General features: G+C 40.6%; 1 protein-coding gene across 1 annotated transcript in view; it reads right to left on the reverse strand.

Moving 5' to 3' along the window:
- LOC104515952 (protein NEL) overlaps positions 1 to 15,740 on the reverse strand; it is a gene marked incomplete at its 5' end in the record, with an annotated part of 50,463 nt that extends 34,723 nt beyond the window's left edge. Inside the window, 3 exons of the mRNA XM_010160128.1 lie at positions 6,667 to 6,762; positions 9,290 to 9,412; positions 15,663 to 15,740. Coding sequence (XP_010158430.1) covers positions 6,667 to 6,762; positions 9,290 to 9,412; positions 15,663 to 15,740 — 297 coding nt within the window. The remainder of the gene's footprint in view (positions 1 to 6,666; positions 6,763 to 9,289; positions 9,413 to 15,662) is intronic.
- Between the last annotated feature and the right edge of the window lie 855 nt (positions 15,741 to 16,595).

The following is a 16,595-nucleotide window of genomic DNA, read 5'->3' on the forward strand; positions in this document are numbered from 1 at the left end:
CAGCTGTTGGGGGGAGGGTTACAGAGGTGGCTTCTGTGAGAAGCTGCTAGAAGTCTCCCCTATATCTCATAGAGCCAATACCAGGTGGGTCCAAGATGGACTTGCCACTGGCTAAGGCTGAGCCCATCAGTGATGCAGGTAGCACTTCTGGGATTTAAGAAGAGCTGAGGGGAACTGTGCAACTGTGTCTGAAGAGAGGATCATAGGTGAGAGAAACAACTCGGCAGGGACCAAGGTCAGTGGGGAAGGAGGGGGAGGAGGTGCTCCAGGTGCTGGAGCAGAGATTCCCCAGCAGCCCATGGTACAGACCATGGTGAGGCCGGCTGTGCCGCTGCAGCCATGGAGGGTCATGGGGAGCAAAGACCCACATGCAGCCCGGGGAGGACCCCACTCTGGAGCAGGAGGATGCACGAAGCAGGCTGTGACCCCGTGGACAGCCCACACTGGAGCAGGTTCCTGGCAGGACTTGTGACCCCGGGGGGGACTCACACTGGAGCAGGCTGGTCCTGAAGGACTGCACCCCGTGGGAGGGATCCACGCCAGAAAAGTTTGTGAAGAACTGCAGTCCGTGGGAAGGACTCACATTGGAGAAGTTGGTGGAGGACTGTCTCCTGTGGGAGGGACCCCACGCTGGAGCAGGGACAGAGTGTAAGAAGTCCTCCCTTGAGGAGGAAGGAGCGGCAGAGACAACATGTGATGGACTGACCACAACATCCGTTCATTGTCCCCCTTGTGCTGCTGGAGGGGAGGAGAGAGAGAAAAGGGGAACAAAGCTGAGCATAGGAAGAAGGGAAAAGTGTGGGGAAGGTGTTTTTAAGATTTGGTTTTGTCTCTCATTATCCTCCTATGATTTGATTGGTAACAAATTAAACTAACTCCCTAAGTTGAGTCTGTTTTGCCCGTGAAGGTAATTGCTGAGTGATCTCTCTCTGTCCTTATCTTGACCCACAAGTGTTTTGATATATTTTCTCTCCTCTGTCCAGCTGAGGAGGTGAGCGATGGAGTGGCTTTGGTGGGCACCTGGCCCCAAGCCAGGGTCAACGCACCACAAATATGAAAGTTAAACATTTTCTCAGCAGTTCCTTTCAAAGGTAACAGCTTTGTGTGCCAGTTTATTTTCAGCAGTTTGACATGGACTGTCTAATAACAGGTGGACGTGATTCACATGATATCCAAAGAAAAGTTCATTATCAGGAAATGCAAATTATAGTCAATCATCCATAAAAAAAGCCATATACATCCAGCCAACCTGTTACCAAAACTACATCAAAACACTACTAGTAGCAAAACCCTGTATTTGATCTCACGCATAATTAAAAGCAGTCCAGGGGAATACTCAAAGCACAAACCGAGTGTTGGAACTCAAAAAAGAAGCTGACAAGCAGCAAAAATGCAGTATTCTTGTGTACATGTGCTAGCAGATATGCATATATAGTATCAGAAGTCCACTCTTAAAGCCCTGTAATCAAATTAAAGAGGAGTTACAGTAACATCAAGCAGATCTAACAAAGTCATCTTGTATGGATTCTAAAATAAAACACTTTTCAAATATAATTTTGCAATGAAACAAGACAATATTAATTCAGGTATTTCAAAAAAGTTGAATAGACATAAAAATTTTACAATTCCTCAGTAGTCTCAGTACTCTACACTGCAGAAGGCTCTGTACTGGGTTACCTACTTCCCTGCTTTGTAATACTTGGAAATGTTTTAACACATAAACCCCGCCTCCCTAAGACAACAAATGCACCCTCAGCATTAACAACGCCTCAATCCACATCCTTTGGGAAGAGAAATAGGAATTCCCCAGTGTCACGTTTTTATGTCCTATTACTAATTTTTAAAAAAGGGTGCTGGAGGTTGATATACCTGCACATGAATCTTCCACCTGCTTCCTCATTCCACTGATCCATTTCCACGGTGCACAGGCCATGATTAATCTAAAAGGCTTCCAACAGATTGTCCTAAGGTGTCGCAATAACTCCACAGAGAGTGCAATGCATTCCACAGAGAATAGCTCTTCTCATGGAGATACTAGCAGTAGTAGTTGATTATCCTTCTTATGTTTCTGAGGGAGACGTGGCTCCTACTGACACCCCAGAAGCACTCATTTGGAAGCAGAAAAAATTATGAAACCCATTACCGCAGTTAATTACACAAGGCCTTTGCAAAATCTGCACTGAGTTTAGGAATCTGACGTAGCCTTTCCATGGCAGCTGAGCTGAAAAGAGTTATAGGTGTGCCTGTAAACACAAGCAAGCTTCTGGTGCTAATCCACCAGCACTGGGAAAGCTACAGGAGTTCTGGGTGAAAGGGTTTGCGCTGAAACCATGTTTCAGTCTCAGGATAATTTGATCAGAAGACTACTGACCTCTCCCATCAGAAGCAGGCTGTCTGCTTCCTACTCTGTGGTGCCCTACCACTCACTGCCTCTGCTCCTCCTGGCTCCAGAGGCAGGACCTAAGCATGGACAGCAGCATCTCTGCCAAGCTTTGTGAGGAACACAGTGACACAGATCAGTTGTGCAGGGATGTGTATTGGAAAGGACGCAGAAAACAGTAGGGTACTTAATGCCTTCTTCACCTTGGCCTTTACAGGTAAGATTTGCCTTCAGGAGTCCCAGGTTGCCAAGACCAGTAGGAAAGTCTGGAGCAAGAAACATTTACCCTTGGTGGAGAAGGATCAATATCTAAATAAATTGGAAAAAACACAGGTCGATCACCCCTGACGGGATGCACCCAGGAGCGCTGAGGGAGCGGGCTGATGTCATTGTGAGGCCAATAGCAATTACCTTTGAAAGGTCATGGTGACTGAGAAAAGCTCCTGAGAACTGGAAGGAAGCAAACATCCGTCCTATCTTTGAGAAGGGCAAGGATCCAGGAAACTACATATCGGACAATTTACCTCCATCCTTGGGAAGCTGATTGTATCCTCCTGGATACCATTTCTAAACATATGAAAGACAAGAAGGTGATTTGGAACAGTCATCATTGATTTGTGAAGAGGAAGTCATGCCTGACCAACCTGATAACCTTCTAAAATAAGATGACTCGGTTGGTGAATGGTAGGATGTTGTTTCGCTTGACTTTTGATGCTCTCATAACATCGTCAGACAAGCTAAAAAGTGCAGGCTAAATAAATGGACAGTGGGGTGGATTGAAAACTTACCAAACAGCTGGGCTGAGAGGGCTCTGATCAGCCATATGATGTCCAGTTGTAGGCTAGTCACATAGTGGTGTAGGCCGACAAAAATAATAGCTACTGGGCCAGTACTGTTTAACATCTGGACAATAGGTCAGAGTGCACCCTCAACACATTTACATATGATGCAAAATTTGGAGGAGAGGTTGCTACATCAGGTAGGTGGGCTGCCATTCAGGGGGAGCTCAACAGGCTGGAGAAACGGACAAAGGGCTCCTCCAGTTCAGAGGGAATTGCCAAGTCCTACATCTATTAAGGTACAACCCCAGTACAGGTTGGGGACCAGCCAGTGGGGTAGCAGCTTTGCAGAAAGGAACTGGAGGTCCTAGTACACACCAAGTTGAACATGAGCCAGCAACATGCCCTTGCAGCAAAGGTGGCCAACAGCCTCCTGTGCTGCACTGGGAAGAGCACTGTCAGCAGATCAAAGGAGGTGATCCTTCTCCTCTATTTCATGCTATTGAGATCACATCCAGTGCTGGGCTCCCCAGTACAGGAGAGACAGGGAGCAAATCCAGTACAGTGCTGTGAAGATGATTAAGGAACCAAAGCATCTGTCATATGAGAAGAGGCTGATAGAGCCGAGATGTTCAGCCTGGAAATGAAAAGGCTGAGGGGGATTTTATCAATGCATATAAATACCTGATGGTGTTGGGAGAAGTCAGGCACTTCACAGTCATGCCCAGGAAAGAGACTAGAGGGATGGGAAATTGCATTCGAATGTAATGAAAAGGAATATTTTTTTTTTTTTTTTTTGTGAGGATGACTGAACACTGGAATTGGTTGCTCAGAGAGCCTGTGGAGTCTTCAAACCTGAAAGCACTCCAAATCCAACTGGCCGCAGTCCTGAGAAACCAGCTCTATTTGATTCTGCTCTGAGCAGGGGGATTAGGCATGCTGATCTCCAGAGGTCACTCCCAGCCTCATCCTTTCTATGACTCTGAGAAATTATTTAAACAGAGCTATTAAACTACCTTTTACAAAAGGAAGCAGTAAGAACTGGTGCTCATATTTTCTAGGTTATTGCTGGGTGTGGATTCATAGGTTCATCAGCTGCTGACAATTACTACATAACTGTATGTTTTATTTTGAGCTAAAAATGCCACGATTCTTCAATAAGCAGTATTTAAATATATGTACCACAAACAGAAATAAGTAATTTGATCTTAAAATAGATTTGGCATCTTTACATCAATCTTCCTCCTTTTTGCTTGGGATCGCAACTAAAGATGTCTGCCTAGAAAACATTACATCATCTTTGTAGATAAAGTGACTGTTCAAAAAGGGAAGCTTCCAGCATAAATTATTTGTAGTGTGAATGTTTAATGAGAAGTACCTTCAGGAAACTCTTTTGCATTCACTGGGAGTGAATATGTACTGTCTGAAGCTCAGTTTTTCTTTTACAGCTGTACAGCACATTTTTCTGGCAATGCAGTCTCAGAACAAACCAACTTTTTCTGTTTATCGACAGGGTAGCTCTTCCATTTGCCATTCTGATGGTATGTGTCAAAGCCATGTGCAAGTAGATGACAATCCTACACTTGCACATTAATATCCAAATGAGGTGACCAGATCTGTACCCCTGTGGCTGATCTCTATCGTTACTTATTTCAACAGTAAGAAAAAAATAGGACATCCAGTGGAGGTCCACCAGGACAGAGGGGCTTCTCCTTGTAAAGCTGACCTACGAAACTGGTTTGGGGCTGACAAACTGGCTCCTAATCATAACAGCAGAATCACTTGCTCTGAGATACCAGGTGAAAACTACTATACTAACCTTATGTTAAATATTGAGATCAGATATTCAGAAAGGCATTCAGATCTGGTCCAAGTCTCTGTCTGCCCCCTGTATGTTTCCTGAAGGGCATGATGGATGGGCAGTTAATCCAGCAATCTGGCTGCTTCTGAAAGACATTTGGGGCTGAATGCACATAAGCTAACTTAAGTTAATTTAAGGTGACTGAAATTTCTGAACTGGGAATGGAGTGTCTCTGGGTTCCCCTCTAAAAAAGGGAGCAGAGATGGGACTAACAGGGGTAATTCAGAAAAGCCGGTAAGATCTCCCTTTGATAGTGGCTATTGACTATATAAGGATATTAAAGCAAATATGCTTCTAGTCTAGACATTTCAGGTGGGAGTATAAAGCTAGAAAATATGAATGTGGGCCTTGAAACTATACATGCTGTATTTAGTTGATAATAGCAGAGTGCTGCAAGGGGCATATAAAACAAATGTTACTAAAACAAAGTAATTGTTTTAATACTTGGGCACTGTCTTCGCACAGAGTTTGTTCCAAGCAAAACCACAGCACTATTACATTGAAGAGACCTTGATATCCTGTACCACATTATTTGCAGACTGTGAAACAGTGAGAAATACTTGAAAACTTGCTCTTTTGACATTTTTCTAGAAAGAGATGAACAATCAGAATACTGCTTTTCAAACAGTACCCTTCTTGTGCACTGTGGAAATATCCGTTCAAATACAGAAGAATGAAAACAATCACATTTCTCACCTCTCAAATGGACCAGATAATACAGAATTCAGATCAGCCCGTGTATTTCATTAAACTGGAAATGTTTACAAGTCAGATGAAAGCAATACTTGCTCAGATGACCTCCTTTCCTCTGTTTGGAAGATTTATTGAAGGCAATATAGAACAGCAACAATAGTCAATCATAGGTGGCAGACTGCCCTTTTATTAGGCATACTGAAGCCAATTAATCTAAACAAGCTTTCTCCTGTTACCTCCTGGAGGCATGTACGGTTAGAATGCATTTAAAAATTCTGCAGCAATAAATAAAGGTGCTGAAACTATTCATTTGAACTTTGAGAAATTATTTACAGGCACTTTTTGATGCCCAATACTAACATTCTACATAATCTGCTAGTCAATACAATTTGACTAGATCCAAGACTTCAAAAATAAAGGTCTAAGACAAGGCTTTTTGGGACTGCCATCCCCAGGGGTAGCAGGCAGAGACAGGAACGCCTGCAGAAGAAGGTAAAAGCAGTAGGAACACCAAAACCTGCCTTAACCATGAGCTAATCCCAAGTCTTCAAATAAGGCTGCAGGGGAAGGTGGGCTACTGAACCAGTCACACATTTACAGCACAGAAGTAATAAAATATTGGAATTTATTTCTAGATGTCAGATTACCTGCCATTTACAGGAGATTTTCACCTCGAAGGTCATTTGAGGTGAAAAGTAAGTCTATAATAATCTTATTAATTATGAAACATCAAAACCCAAGATGTCTTAATTCATGTTCTCATCTTTGCAGTCCATGTGCTTCTAATTAAAACTGCTGTAATATATTCTCTTGGGAGGCACATAAGAAAAGTGAGTAACATTTAAGTAGCAGCTTCCTCTTTCAGAGCACACACTTAAATAATCCTTTACTCTTGGATTACATCAGACATCCTCCTTGGACTGCCTCCCTCGTAAATTCAATTATAATCTTACCCGTTTCACAGCTGGGACCAGTGAAGCCTTGTGGGCAGGCACACACATTGGAAGCAATACAGGCTCCTCCATTCCTACAGCCATCTTTGCAAAACGCTGCAAAATGCAAAATCACAATATATGGATAAGAAAACTACACTCAGCAACCATGCAGGTGGCTATAGGTTTCTGGCAGGCAGGCACAAAACGGGGTTCCTGCGGCACTGACAGCAGAGACAGCCTTCTGCTAAGGATAGAGGTCACAAAGACATGGTTTATGGCCCCCCTGCCTCACTGGCCAGATGGGCTGACAAGCTACAGAAGGAGATTAAAGTAAATCATCTGAAGACAACAGCCCACATATGTGCTCCTTCGCATGCACTGGGAAGCAGTGAAAGGCAGCATCTTCCCCAGGAACACTCTTCCCAGGGCAGTGCTGGTCTTCTCTGCTGCCCAAATAAAGGCCTGGGCATAACAGGCACAACTGAACACTAAATTGCCTGGATACTTTATTCCTTGATTAAGCGATTATATCAAAAAAATAAAAATAGTTTTGTCTCAAGGGATTCTGAAGAACTTAAAAGATTTTACCATTTACATTTTGAGGCTGATGCCTGGATTTGCGCTTTGGCATGCTGCAATCTGAGAAGCCATGCACTTAGGTGCAGCATGCTCCAGTTGCAGTTGTGAATATGTGTGCACATTAAAAAGTCCCTTCTGCAGACACAGAAAAGCAACCAGTTCTGATAGAAAACATGGCAGCTGCTTAATTCTTCTGCTTGTATCTGCAATATGGAATCAGAAAGTCACAAGAAACTGTAGGTGAAACTAGGCAGATGGAGGTTATCACCAACATAAAAAGTTGCTTTGGGTCACTGGCCTAGCCCTGCTCTTGTAATCAGTCACTGGAGATGCATTTGGTTTGCAGCTGCTCTGTGTAAGCACCACTGATGAGTTCTTCAGGTTCATCTGAGAGAGAACATGAGTGTTAGCAATTTGAGCTTTCCAGCTCTTGGAGTCCAGGCACCAGCCTTGTGGTGTGAGACCCTGGCAATGAGTGAGACATATAAGCTTCCCAGTGCAGGATGACCTGATGCATGGGAACACGGCTGGCAGCACATTGCATAAAAAGCTGCCGAAGCCACGGAGACAAGAGGCACATCCACGTCTCTGAAGGACACTGGCATCCAAGTCAGGGCTGCAGAGAAGTGTATTTCTCAGGCTGGGATACACAGGCTCAGAGGCTTCTCCTGCATACCGTGTTTCAGTACTGAAAAGGGAGGGAGGGATGCACTTTTCTTTCACAGTGGAGCCAGGCAGGTGCCCTCTGAAATGTCAGATTCACAGTCAGAGCTCTTATCCAGGGAACAGAAGAGCTAAACATGGTGCTCTAGGGTTATGCACCTTCTCTTCTGACCCAAAGAAATCTCAATTACCTTTTTGTAAGCTGACAAACCTCCAGCAGAAGGACTCCCAAGCACAGCACAGGAGTGAACTGTGAAGAGAGAACTCTCTTCTGAGGGGAGCAGCCCTGGGTTTGAGCCTCCTCAGGCTAAGACTTTTTTCCTATTCCCCAAAGGAGGGAATACAGCATAAAAAAGGCATATTTGCTGACATCTATCCGACTACCATGTGTTTGACTGGAAGCTGACTCAGCTGCTGTGTTCTATGAAGAGCTCATTTATGTTAGGAATATTTAGAAAAATCATACTGTGACTCAGGTGAAGGAATAACAAGCGCTAAGATCTTATTCTGGCTGAGCAATTAAGGAAATTCTGGGTTGCTTAGCCTTGATAATACACAGCAGCAGAATGTATCTATTGAACATCACTGATGTTAACTGCAGCCCCTGAGATTCTGACACCTAACAGATCGAGAGGACTGAAATGCAATTTCAGGGAATGCTGGGTATGCTATTGCTGCAGCTAGACCAATTCTTGTGTCTAAAGCCAGTTTCCCTACAGCAGCAATACTTTTATTTTCAAGCATCCTCTAAATCCTATGCTAGGAGCCTCAGGACTTCACAGGATTAGGGTCCAAGTACCAAGTATCACCTCTGAGGTGAAATGTAATGGAAATAAAAGTAGCATTGTATCTCTGAGAAAGCATCTTTCTAAGACCAGTAATATAACTTCTAAAGTCTACCAGCGATTGAGAACATTAGAAAACAAGGCACCACCTCATGTGTAGCACAGGTTTGTGCATGCATGTTTACTGCTTCTCTCATTTATAAAAAAAGGACACAGCACACCAAAAACTTTCAGTTCATCCAAGCAAAATAGCAAGTGATTGACAGTGGACAATGTAGATCTGACAATGTTTTCACAGCTGTAACTTTGCTGGTAACTGCAGGCTTCCTTGAAGGGTGTAGCATGTATAGAAACTGTTAACTTGACACAGAAATGAAACATTACTTCAAATTTTAGAGCATTTGGTCTATGTATACATCATCGTCAAATTACTGAGAGGTCTGTCAAATGCAAAGTCAGCATATATCTGCCCATCAAGGTCTTCTTATAGGTGCAGGACCTAAATGCCTAGCTTAGCATTTTGTCTGTCTTCTTCAAGGTACTTGACCAGCTTTGCACCATCTATGACAAGCCATCTCACCCAGTTCAAAGACCCCGGGTTTTCAGCAGCTTACCTTTGCAGATGGTACCATTTCCCGTGTAACCTGGCTTGCAGACACAGTTGTGCCCGCCCACTGTGTTGAAACAGAGCGCGTTTTCATCACAGTTGTGCTGGTTTGTTATACATTCGTCGTGCTCTAAAAAGGGAAACAAGAATGAGATGGTCCTGAATTTTTAGAATACAACAAAATAAAGCTTTGTATAGGTTTCCACAGTAATAAGAGATAAATACAATGGTAGTTACTGATGACAGGTCTACATGAACATGTAGCCATGGAATAGCCAAGGTATATATTTTTAGCACATACTAGTATGTGATAACTGTGCTGCAGCATAACTCCGGTTTCATTAACAGGGAGCTACCATCATTATGCTTTCCATGTGGGCTACAATGTTCTCATAAACATTTGCCAAAGATCCGACTAACATACTGAAAATCCATATGCTAGTTCTACTGTATAATTTATTCATGCAGGTTTATCTTATGTGGGATTCATAGGGTTTCCTTCAGAAAGCTGAATAACAGTGCAAGACACACTCCAAACTGTAAAAGATACAGTTAGCAGAAGGCACGACTTCAAAACATAGCCCGTGTTTTCCTTCTCTTCAGTGCATATGCCACACTTTATTTAGATGAAGTAAGTAACCTGAAAACAGAGGTCTGCCTGCTGTTCAAGGGACATTTGGCATGGCGTGACCTAGCCCTAGAGTGTGATGGATGAGACTCCTCAGTCTGGTGACTAGACTTAGACGTACTGGGAAATACACCTTTGGGGAATAAATGAAAAGTACAGGCAACATGATTTTGTGTTAACTTGAAATGCACTGCTTCCCCTAGGAAAAAAAAAAATAAATACAAAAGTTGTGGAAATCTGCTGGTTATTGAATATTGTATGGGTTTAGATTGTGATTTTTAAGAATGGGAAAATGCAATTTTAGAATAAGATGCTCTAAAGTGTCATTTGAAAATGCCACATGAAATGCTCTACTGTTTTCAAAATGTAGTATCTCAGTCTGTAGGAATCAAAAGTGAAATGTTTCCATCTTCTGGAAATATTTCCTGCATTTTCTCTAAATCAACAGTATTTACCTATCCATGAAAAATTTCAGACCCCTGATATTTTTATTTCAGGAAAACTGACTGTTTGGTGAATATAGAATGACCTAATTTTAATCAGCACACATAGACAAATGTGCGTCTGAGGTTTTCAAAGCTCCTGTTCTGACCAGGCTTTAGTGAATTTTATTAGTGCAGCTTATGCCAGTTCTGGCTACCTGACACAAGTCTCTGGAATTGGATGTTCTTTCTTCCACAGTTTTGGGTATGTCACACTGCTCTGAATCTTCCTCTTTATAAATAAGTGTTAAGTCTGCACATACCTGACAGAGTTGTCAGGAAAATTAATTTCTTAACATTTTCAAATCACTATGAAAATGTTCAACTTGCTATTTCAACACTGGCCATAAACTGTAGGAGTGTTAAACTGGCAGAATCGCATTTCTCTAAGCCATCAGTAGATGTAAATTGTCCTCCACGTAATGGCAAGTATCTGTTGTTTAAAACTGGTAAAAAAAAATCACCCCAATATAATTAATCAATTTTAAACATGACATAGGTTTAGCATTTTTTGGGGGGGGTGGGCTTGTTGTTGTTGTTGAGTGTTTGTTTTTAATAACACTAATCTTAAACTCCTCCTAAACAATATGTCTCTCCTATCACCAATACTCTCATTGACCCTCAGTGCCGAGGCTTCAGGACTTACCAAGCTGAGTACCTGACTGGCTGCCACAGAGCACAGGCTGCCGGCCTCTGCCCTGAAGCATGAGATTTAATTACTTTGCTCTCAGCATGAATAACTAAAACTGTTATTGTTCACCAAATGATCCAGCTCCTCTAAAATCCAGTCACAATATTTCACTCTGACCTCCTAACATAGGGAAGTCTCTCATGCTGGCTAAAACAATATTTATGCTAAATCAGTCCATAAAATAAAGAAAAACAAAATTCATCACTATGCAAATCAGTTTAAAAGTCTTATCTGTACTGTAATAACATTCTGGCATTCTTAGTTTCTGTTAATATTATCATATCCTTTAAATATGATATGCTATGTAAACATTAAAAATATATTATTTTCTCATTTTTAAAGGTTCTATATAACATACAGCAGGAAAATAACTATGGAAATGAGAAAAACATTATGCACTCAGCAGGCCAAAATATCTTGCAAAGCCAACATCTTGGTATCCCAGGAACTAGGTTCTATAGTAATACTTGGGACCCCCCCTTCAAGGAAGACATTGAGGTGCTGGAGCATGTCCAGAGAAGGGCAACGGAGCTGGGGAAGGGTCTGGAGCACAAGGGCTGTGAGGAGCAGCTGAGGGAGCTGGGAGTGTTTAGGATGGAGAAGAGGAGGCTCAGGAGAGAACTTATTGCTCTCTACAACTACCTGAAAGAAGGTTGCCGAGAGGTGGGGGTTGGTCTCTTCTCCTAAGTGCCAAGTGATAGGACAAGAGAAAATGGCCTCAAGTTGTGACAGGGGAGGTTTAGATTGGATATTAGGACAAATTTCTTCACGGAAAGAGTTATCGAACATTGGAACAGGCTGCCCAGGGAGGTGGTTGAGTTGCCATCCCTGGAAGTCTTTAAAACACACGTAGACGTGGTGCTTAGAGACGTGGTTTAGTGGTGGTATTAGCAGTACCAAGTTAATGGTTGGACTCGATGATCTTAAAGGTCTTTTCCAACCTAAATTATTCTATGATTCTATTCGCCAAATAAATATCATCCTCAATGAGGATGTGTAGCCATCCACCCCATGCCTTGGGGATGCAAAAGCATCCCTGGCACATACAGCAGCTCATTACTATGGGTAAGAGTATATTAGCAGAAAGAAAGTGATCACAGACTGTCGCACTAAGAGGAATGGCTCTAAGCGCGTTAGCTGGAACAGCTCTGAAAGCCCATCAAGGCACCCACAGGCAGGGCAAGTGCTCTGGTCTCTATGCCAAGCAAACTCGTTATTGGTATTCTGCTATTTCTATCACCTTGCTTTACTGGGGCCTTAAAAACCATTTGTTCAGATGAATGTCCTTCATATAATAAGACAACCGTCATACCTGAGTGTGCCTTCCTAACTTTGACTCTTTGGGCTAAGAAAAACTACTGAGGCTTTTGGGAGAGATTTTTCTTAAAGTGTACAGCATCAACAAAATTAACTTTCTGTGAGCTAAGCAAGGGAGCTTGGATTCAAAGATAATATGCCTAATTTTCTATTCTACATTAAAAAGTTAGTGTTTCTTATCTTCCTGTAGGAAAGTCCATGGAGTATACTTGCTAACATTTTAAGAAGAGGGTCCAGCAGATAACCCTAACTATCAAAACCAGCCAGCACTTCTGTGGTTATCTGCTCAAACTTCAGGTGTATTTTTATATAAATCAAGTATCAGCAACTCATGAAAAATTCTTGAATCTTGGATTGAAGTTTAGTGTCATTTTTAGGAGGAAAAGGTCTCAGAGTAAAAGGAAATTTGTGATTTGATTAAACGAGCAGAGCTTTAAAAATTATAAGAATGGAAAATATCAGAAAAAATAATCAGGATTTTTTACATTTCATCTGGATTGTTGCCCTGTGCTACCTGAGCTTAGGTTTAATAACAAAATTAAAACCATTTAAACATAGTAATTCTTCATATTCCTTCTTACTGTTGCAGTCAGGCTACACTGCAGGACCTGCTCTTTTATGGACTGATTACAAATGGTTAAACTACACCACAAAAAATCCTGTACCTAAAGCATCTTACTACATTCACTCTTCTAACACATGGCACACTATCCACATCAATTTAAAGAGACCATCAGAAACAGCTTCTTACAGAACTCTCTATCAATAACAAGGCAAACTGTCTAGCTTTATTAAAGATAGAAATACTTATTCATTATAAAAAGGGTGGTGTTCTGTTAATAATTCTTCATTAACTCATGCTTATCACCTTGGTTTCTTTTTTTGATCAAACACTTGGAAAGTCACCTTAAATAAGGAGGATATTTCAGAGACTGAGTTCAGCAATCTTGAATATCAAACCAGGAACTGTAGAAGCAGACAGGACTGTGCATTACAAACAACCAAAAAAAGCAGTCTATAGAAAAATCATTTAAAGACAACCATTTACATGTTTTTTTAAGATCAAAAACCAGTATAGAAACATTATTTACATTATTTAGAAATTTCAGTACTGCTCAAATATTTTCTGATGCTGCATGTAGCGACACTAAGGCCATTTATTTCACACATCTTTAGAAATTGTGTGACACGTTCAACAAAAGTCCTGTAGTTATTTCCCTGCACATCATAATGATGATGGGGACAGGCCAGGTACAACAGTATTACAGAGGTATGTAAATAAGCATTACTTTTACGAAGAGATTTTAATGATTAACACATCTGAATTTGCATAAACATATTCTATAAAAAACAAATGCACCGATTTCAATTATTACTTCTAAAGCTTTATTATCTAATATATCTAAAACCCATTTTGCACTGTTCAGGACTCTATGCTCAACAGTGTTAAAATTCATAAGATCTCTGTTCTAAGTGAGACTGAGCCAAAGTTTTAAATACAGTATTTATAGTGACTAAACTATCTCTGGAACGAGGTGTTTCTAGATAGAAAAATAATTTCAACTCTAGACGTAGCTGTTGTTCCACAGTAATAACAATAGCAACAGTAAGTGCATATGAATGTTCCATTAAATAATCCTTGTGAAAAAGATTATTTAGGGATGCAAAAAATTATGACAATGCAATTAATTCACTAACGCCCATTTATATACAAACACACAAACATGTGACACAAATACATATGCATATATGTACATACATATATACACATACAGTAAAGGTAGTGTACTTTATTTTACTTTGGTTCATTTTGAAATACTACTCTAGAATATTCCATATAGTTTTCTTGACAAAAACATTGTTACTTCAGGACATCTAAGGTACAGTACTGCATCCTAGTACTCCACCAAGTACACCCTAGAGACTGCTAGCATAAAGTGATCAGGAACCACTGGATCCTATGATGTATGACACTGCAATTACAGCTGGGGGGTCTGTCTTACCAAGTTTATTATCTGTGCAGAGATTCTTGCAGAGCTTAATAGAATTTAACATACTGTCTACAAGGTGTGTCACCTCCTGCTTTTATTTTCCTAGTACTATGCAACATCAGTCCCTATCCTTCCTAGTGTGTATTTCATGATTAAAACTAAACAAAAAAATCTGTGGAGCATTTCATACTTGCTTACTGCAAGCCTTCCCAACTGCCTTGCACATCCACATTCTGCAAATGCCTAAGAAAAAAACAAACAATAGAAAGAATCCAATCCAGAAGCAACAAAGGATGATGGCTGAGTTGCATCACTTACTTATGGGTAAAGAATATTATGCTGGTAGTTTTCCTGAACCATCCATTACCAGCATTGGAAAATAAGAGTTGATATCTCACTGAAGGCACAGAAATGCACGGAAGTTCCCAAATATATAAATAAAATACATCCATCCACTTGTAATCTTGTAACACTATGCATCAGACATTAAAAACTGAATGAGGAACTTGTGGATCAGGATTAAATTTAAAGAAAGAGAAAATGTTAGGTATTTTCTCCTTTCATTGCCTCTGAATTCTTGAACCCAAATTACTTTTGGCCTCCTGTCTCCTTCCCATTGATTTGGTATAGATCTATAGAGCCTTGGTGACCAGCTGGCAATCTGACACGACAGTGACAACAATCACAGCAGTGACAACAGCTAAGAGTTACTTGAATTATCAATAGCCGACACACTTAAATGCCCACTTACAGTTTATCTTAATTACAAGCTTTTTTTGCTCATGTAGTTCATGTACAAGACAAAAATCAGTAGCAATTATATGGGCAGTTTGGAAGTCTTATTCCATTAAGCACATTAGGGAAATGACAGATGGTTAATTTCTTTAAGACTTCATTTAACTACTTTAAACTCTAATTGGCAGGGTTACTTAAAGTCTCAGTATATGCACACTATTTTTAAAGAGCAAATGCTGCAAATTTATTGATGGTTATGCTATGTTTTCCATATATTTGCATTAAATCTTTGTATTGATATTCCTCAATTCAAGTATGCCCCAATACATTTTTCTACAGATATTCCCTAATTCAAATGCAAACTGGAACTCATGCTTTAATTACACATAGAGTTACCATCATACAGTTTACCCTTAGTTAAAGATGAAGTCATTAATCATTAATTAATGACCACCAGCAGCTGTCTTCAGTTCAAAGCTGGGGATGTGAAAAGACAGGTCTCCCTACAACAATCTATTCACTGCTAATCCTCTTACCTGATTCATTTTCACCGCCATCCACTCCTATATATCCATGCTGCTCTTGGCCCTCACTTCCTAATTCTTTGTTCAGTGCTACCATAAAAAACAATTTCTATAGATCTATGTCCAGAATTTTTCCACTTTTTCTTTTAATTATGTTGATAATAAAAATAGCTCTGACATGTGCACGTTCTATTTTCAAGGTCTGTTTAGAGATCATCCTGTTTCTGTCTGCAATTACTTAGTCCATTGTTGTTCTTCAGGGAGAACAGCTGCCATTGACTCACCCAGATGCCTACTTCTCTCTTTTATCTATTATCTTATTTACTTATTCTTTCTTTGGTGTTAATTTGATAAAAAAGGAAAACCAAGAAAACTGTAATGAAACCTTAGGAAGAAAATCCACTTGGGGATATAGCCAAAATCCAGTGTTCCTTTTCATATCCATTATGACAAAGCCCCAGGAACACTTGGTAAAGTGAAGGCATTATCAGGAACAAGCATTCATTCTCCTTACGTCTTCCTTTGAGGCTAGGAAAGCTTTGCAGAAAGCTCTGTGGTGGCTGTAGCTCTTATAAGATTCAGGACAGGCATGAATTGATATGGACTCTTGGAACTGATACTTGTTTCATCTGTTTCCCTGAATGTGATGATGAAATCCATCCCTAAAACACCTCCCATTTCCAGTCATGAAATTCTTTTCTCTCTAGGCAAACCAATGCTTTTAACATGTACACTGTTCTTTACCAATATGGAGAACACAAGAAAGATGCTGTGACCAAAAACCCCTAGAGAAATACTGCATATTTAAAAGCAAATATAACTTCAAAAATATGGGACATTCTAATCCTAGTAAACACTGATCTTTTTAAAATTTATTCTAAGAAAATTTTCAATTTTACGTTTTATTTCATAACAGACTTCCATGTAATAGAATCATAGAATGGT

The sequence above is a fragment of the Eurypyga helias genome, unplaced genomic scaffold (assembly GCF_000690775.1).
Source record: "Eurypyga helias isolate BGI_N326 unplaced genomic scaffold, ASM69077v1 scaffold5521, whole genome shotgun sequence".
Classification (NCBI taxonomy): Eukaryota; Metazoa; Chordata; class Aves; order Eurypygiformes; family Eurypygidae; genus Eurypyga; species Eurypyga helias.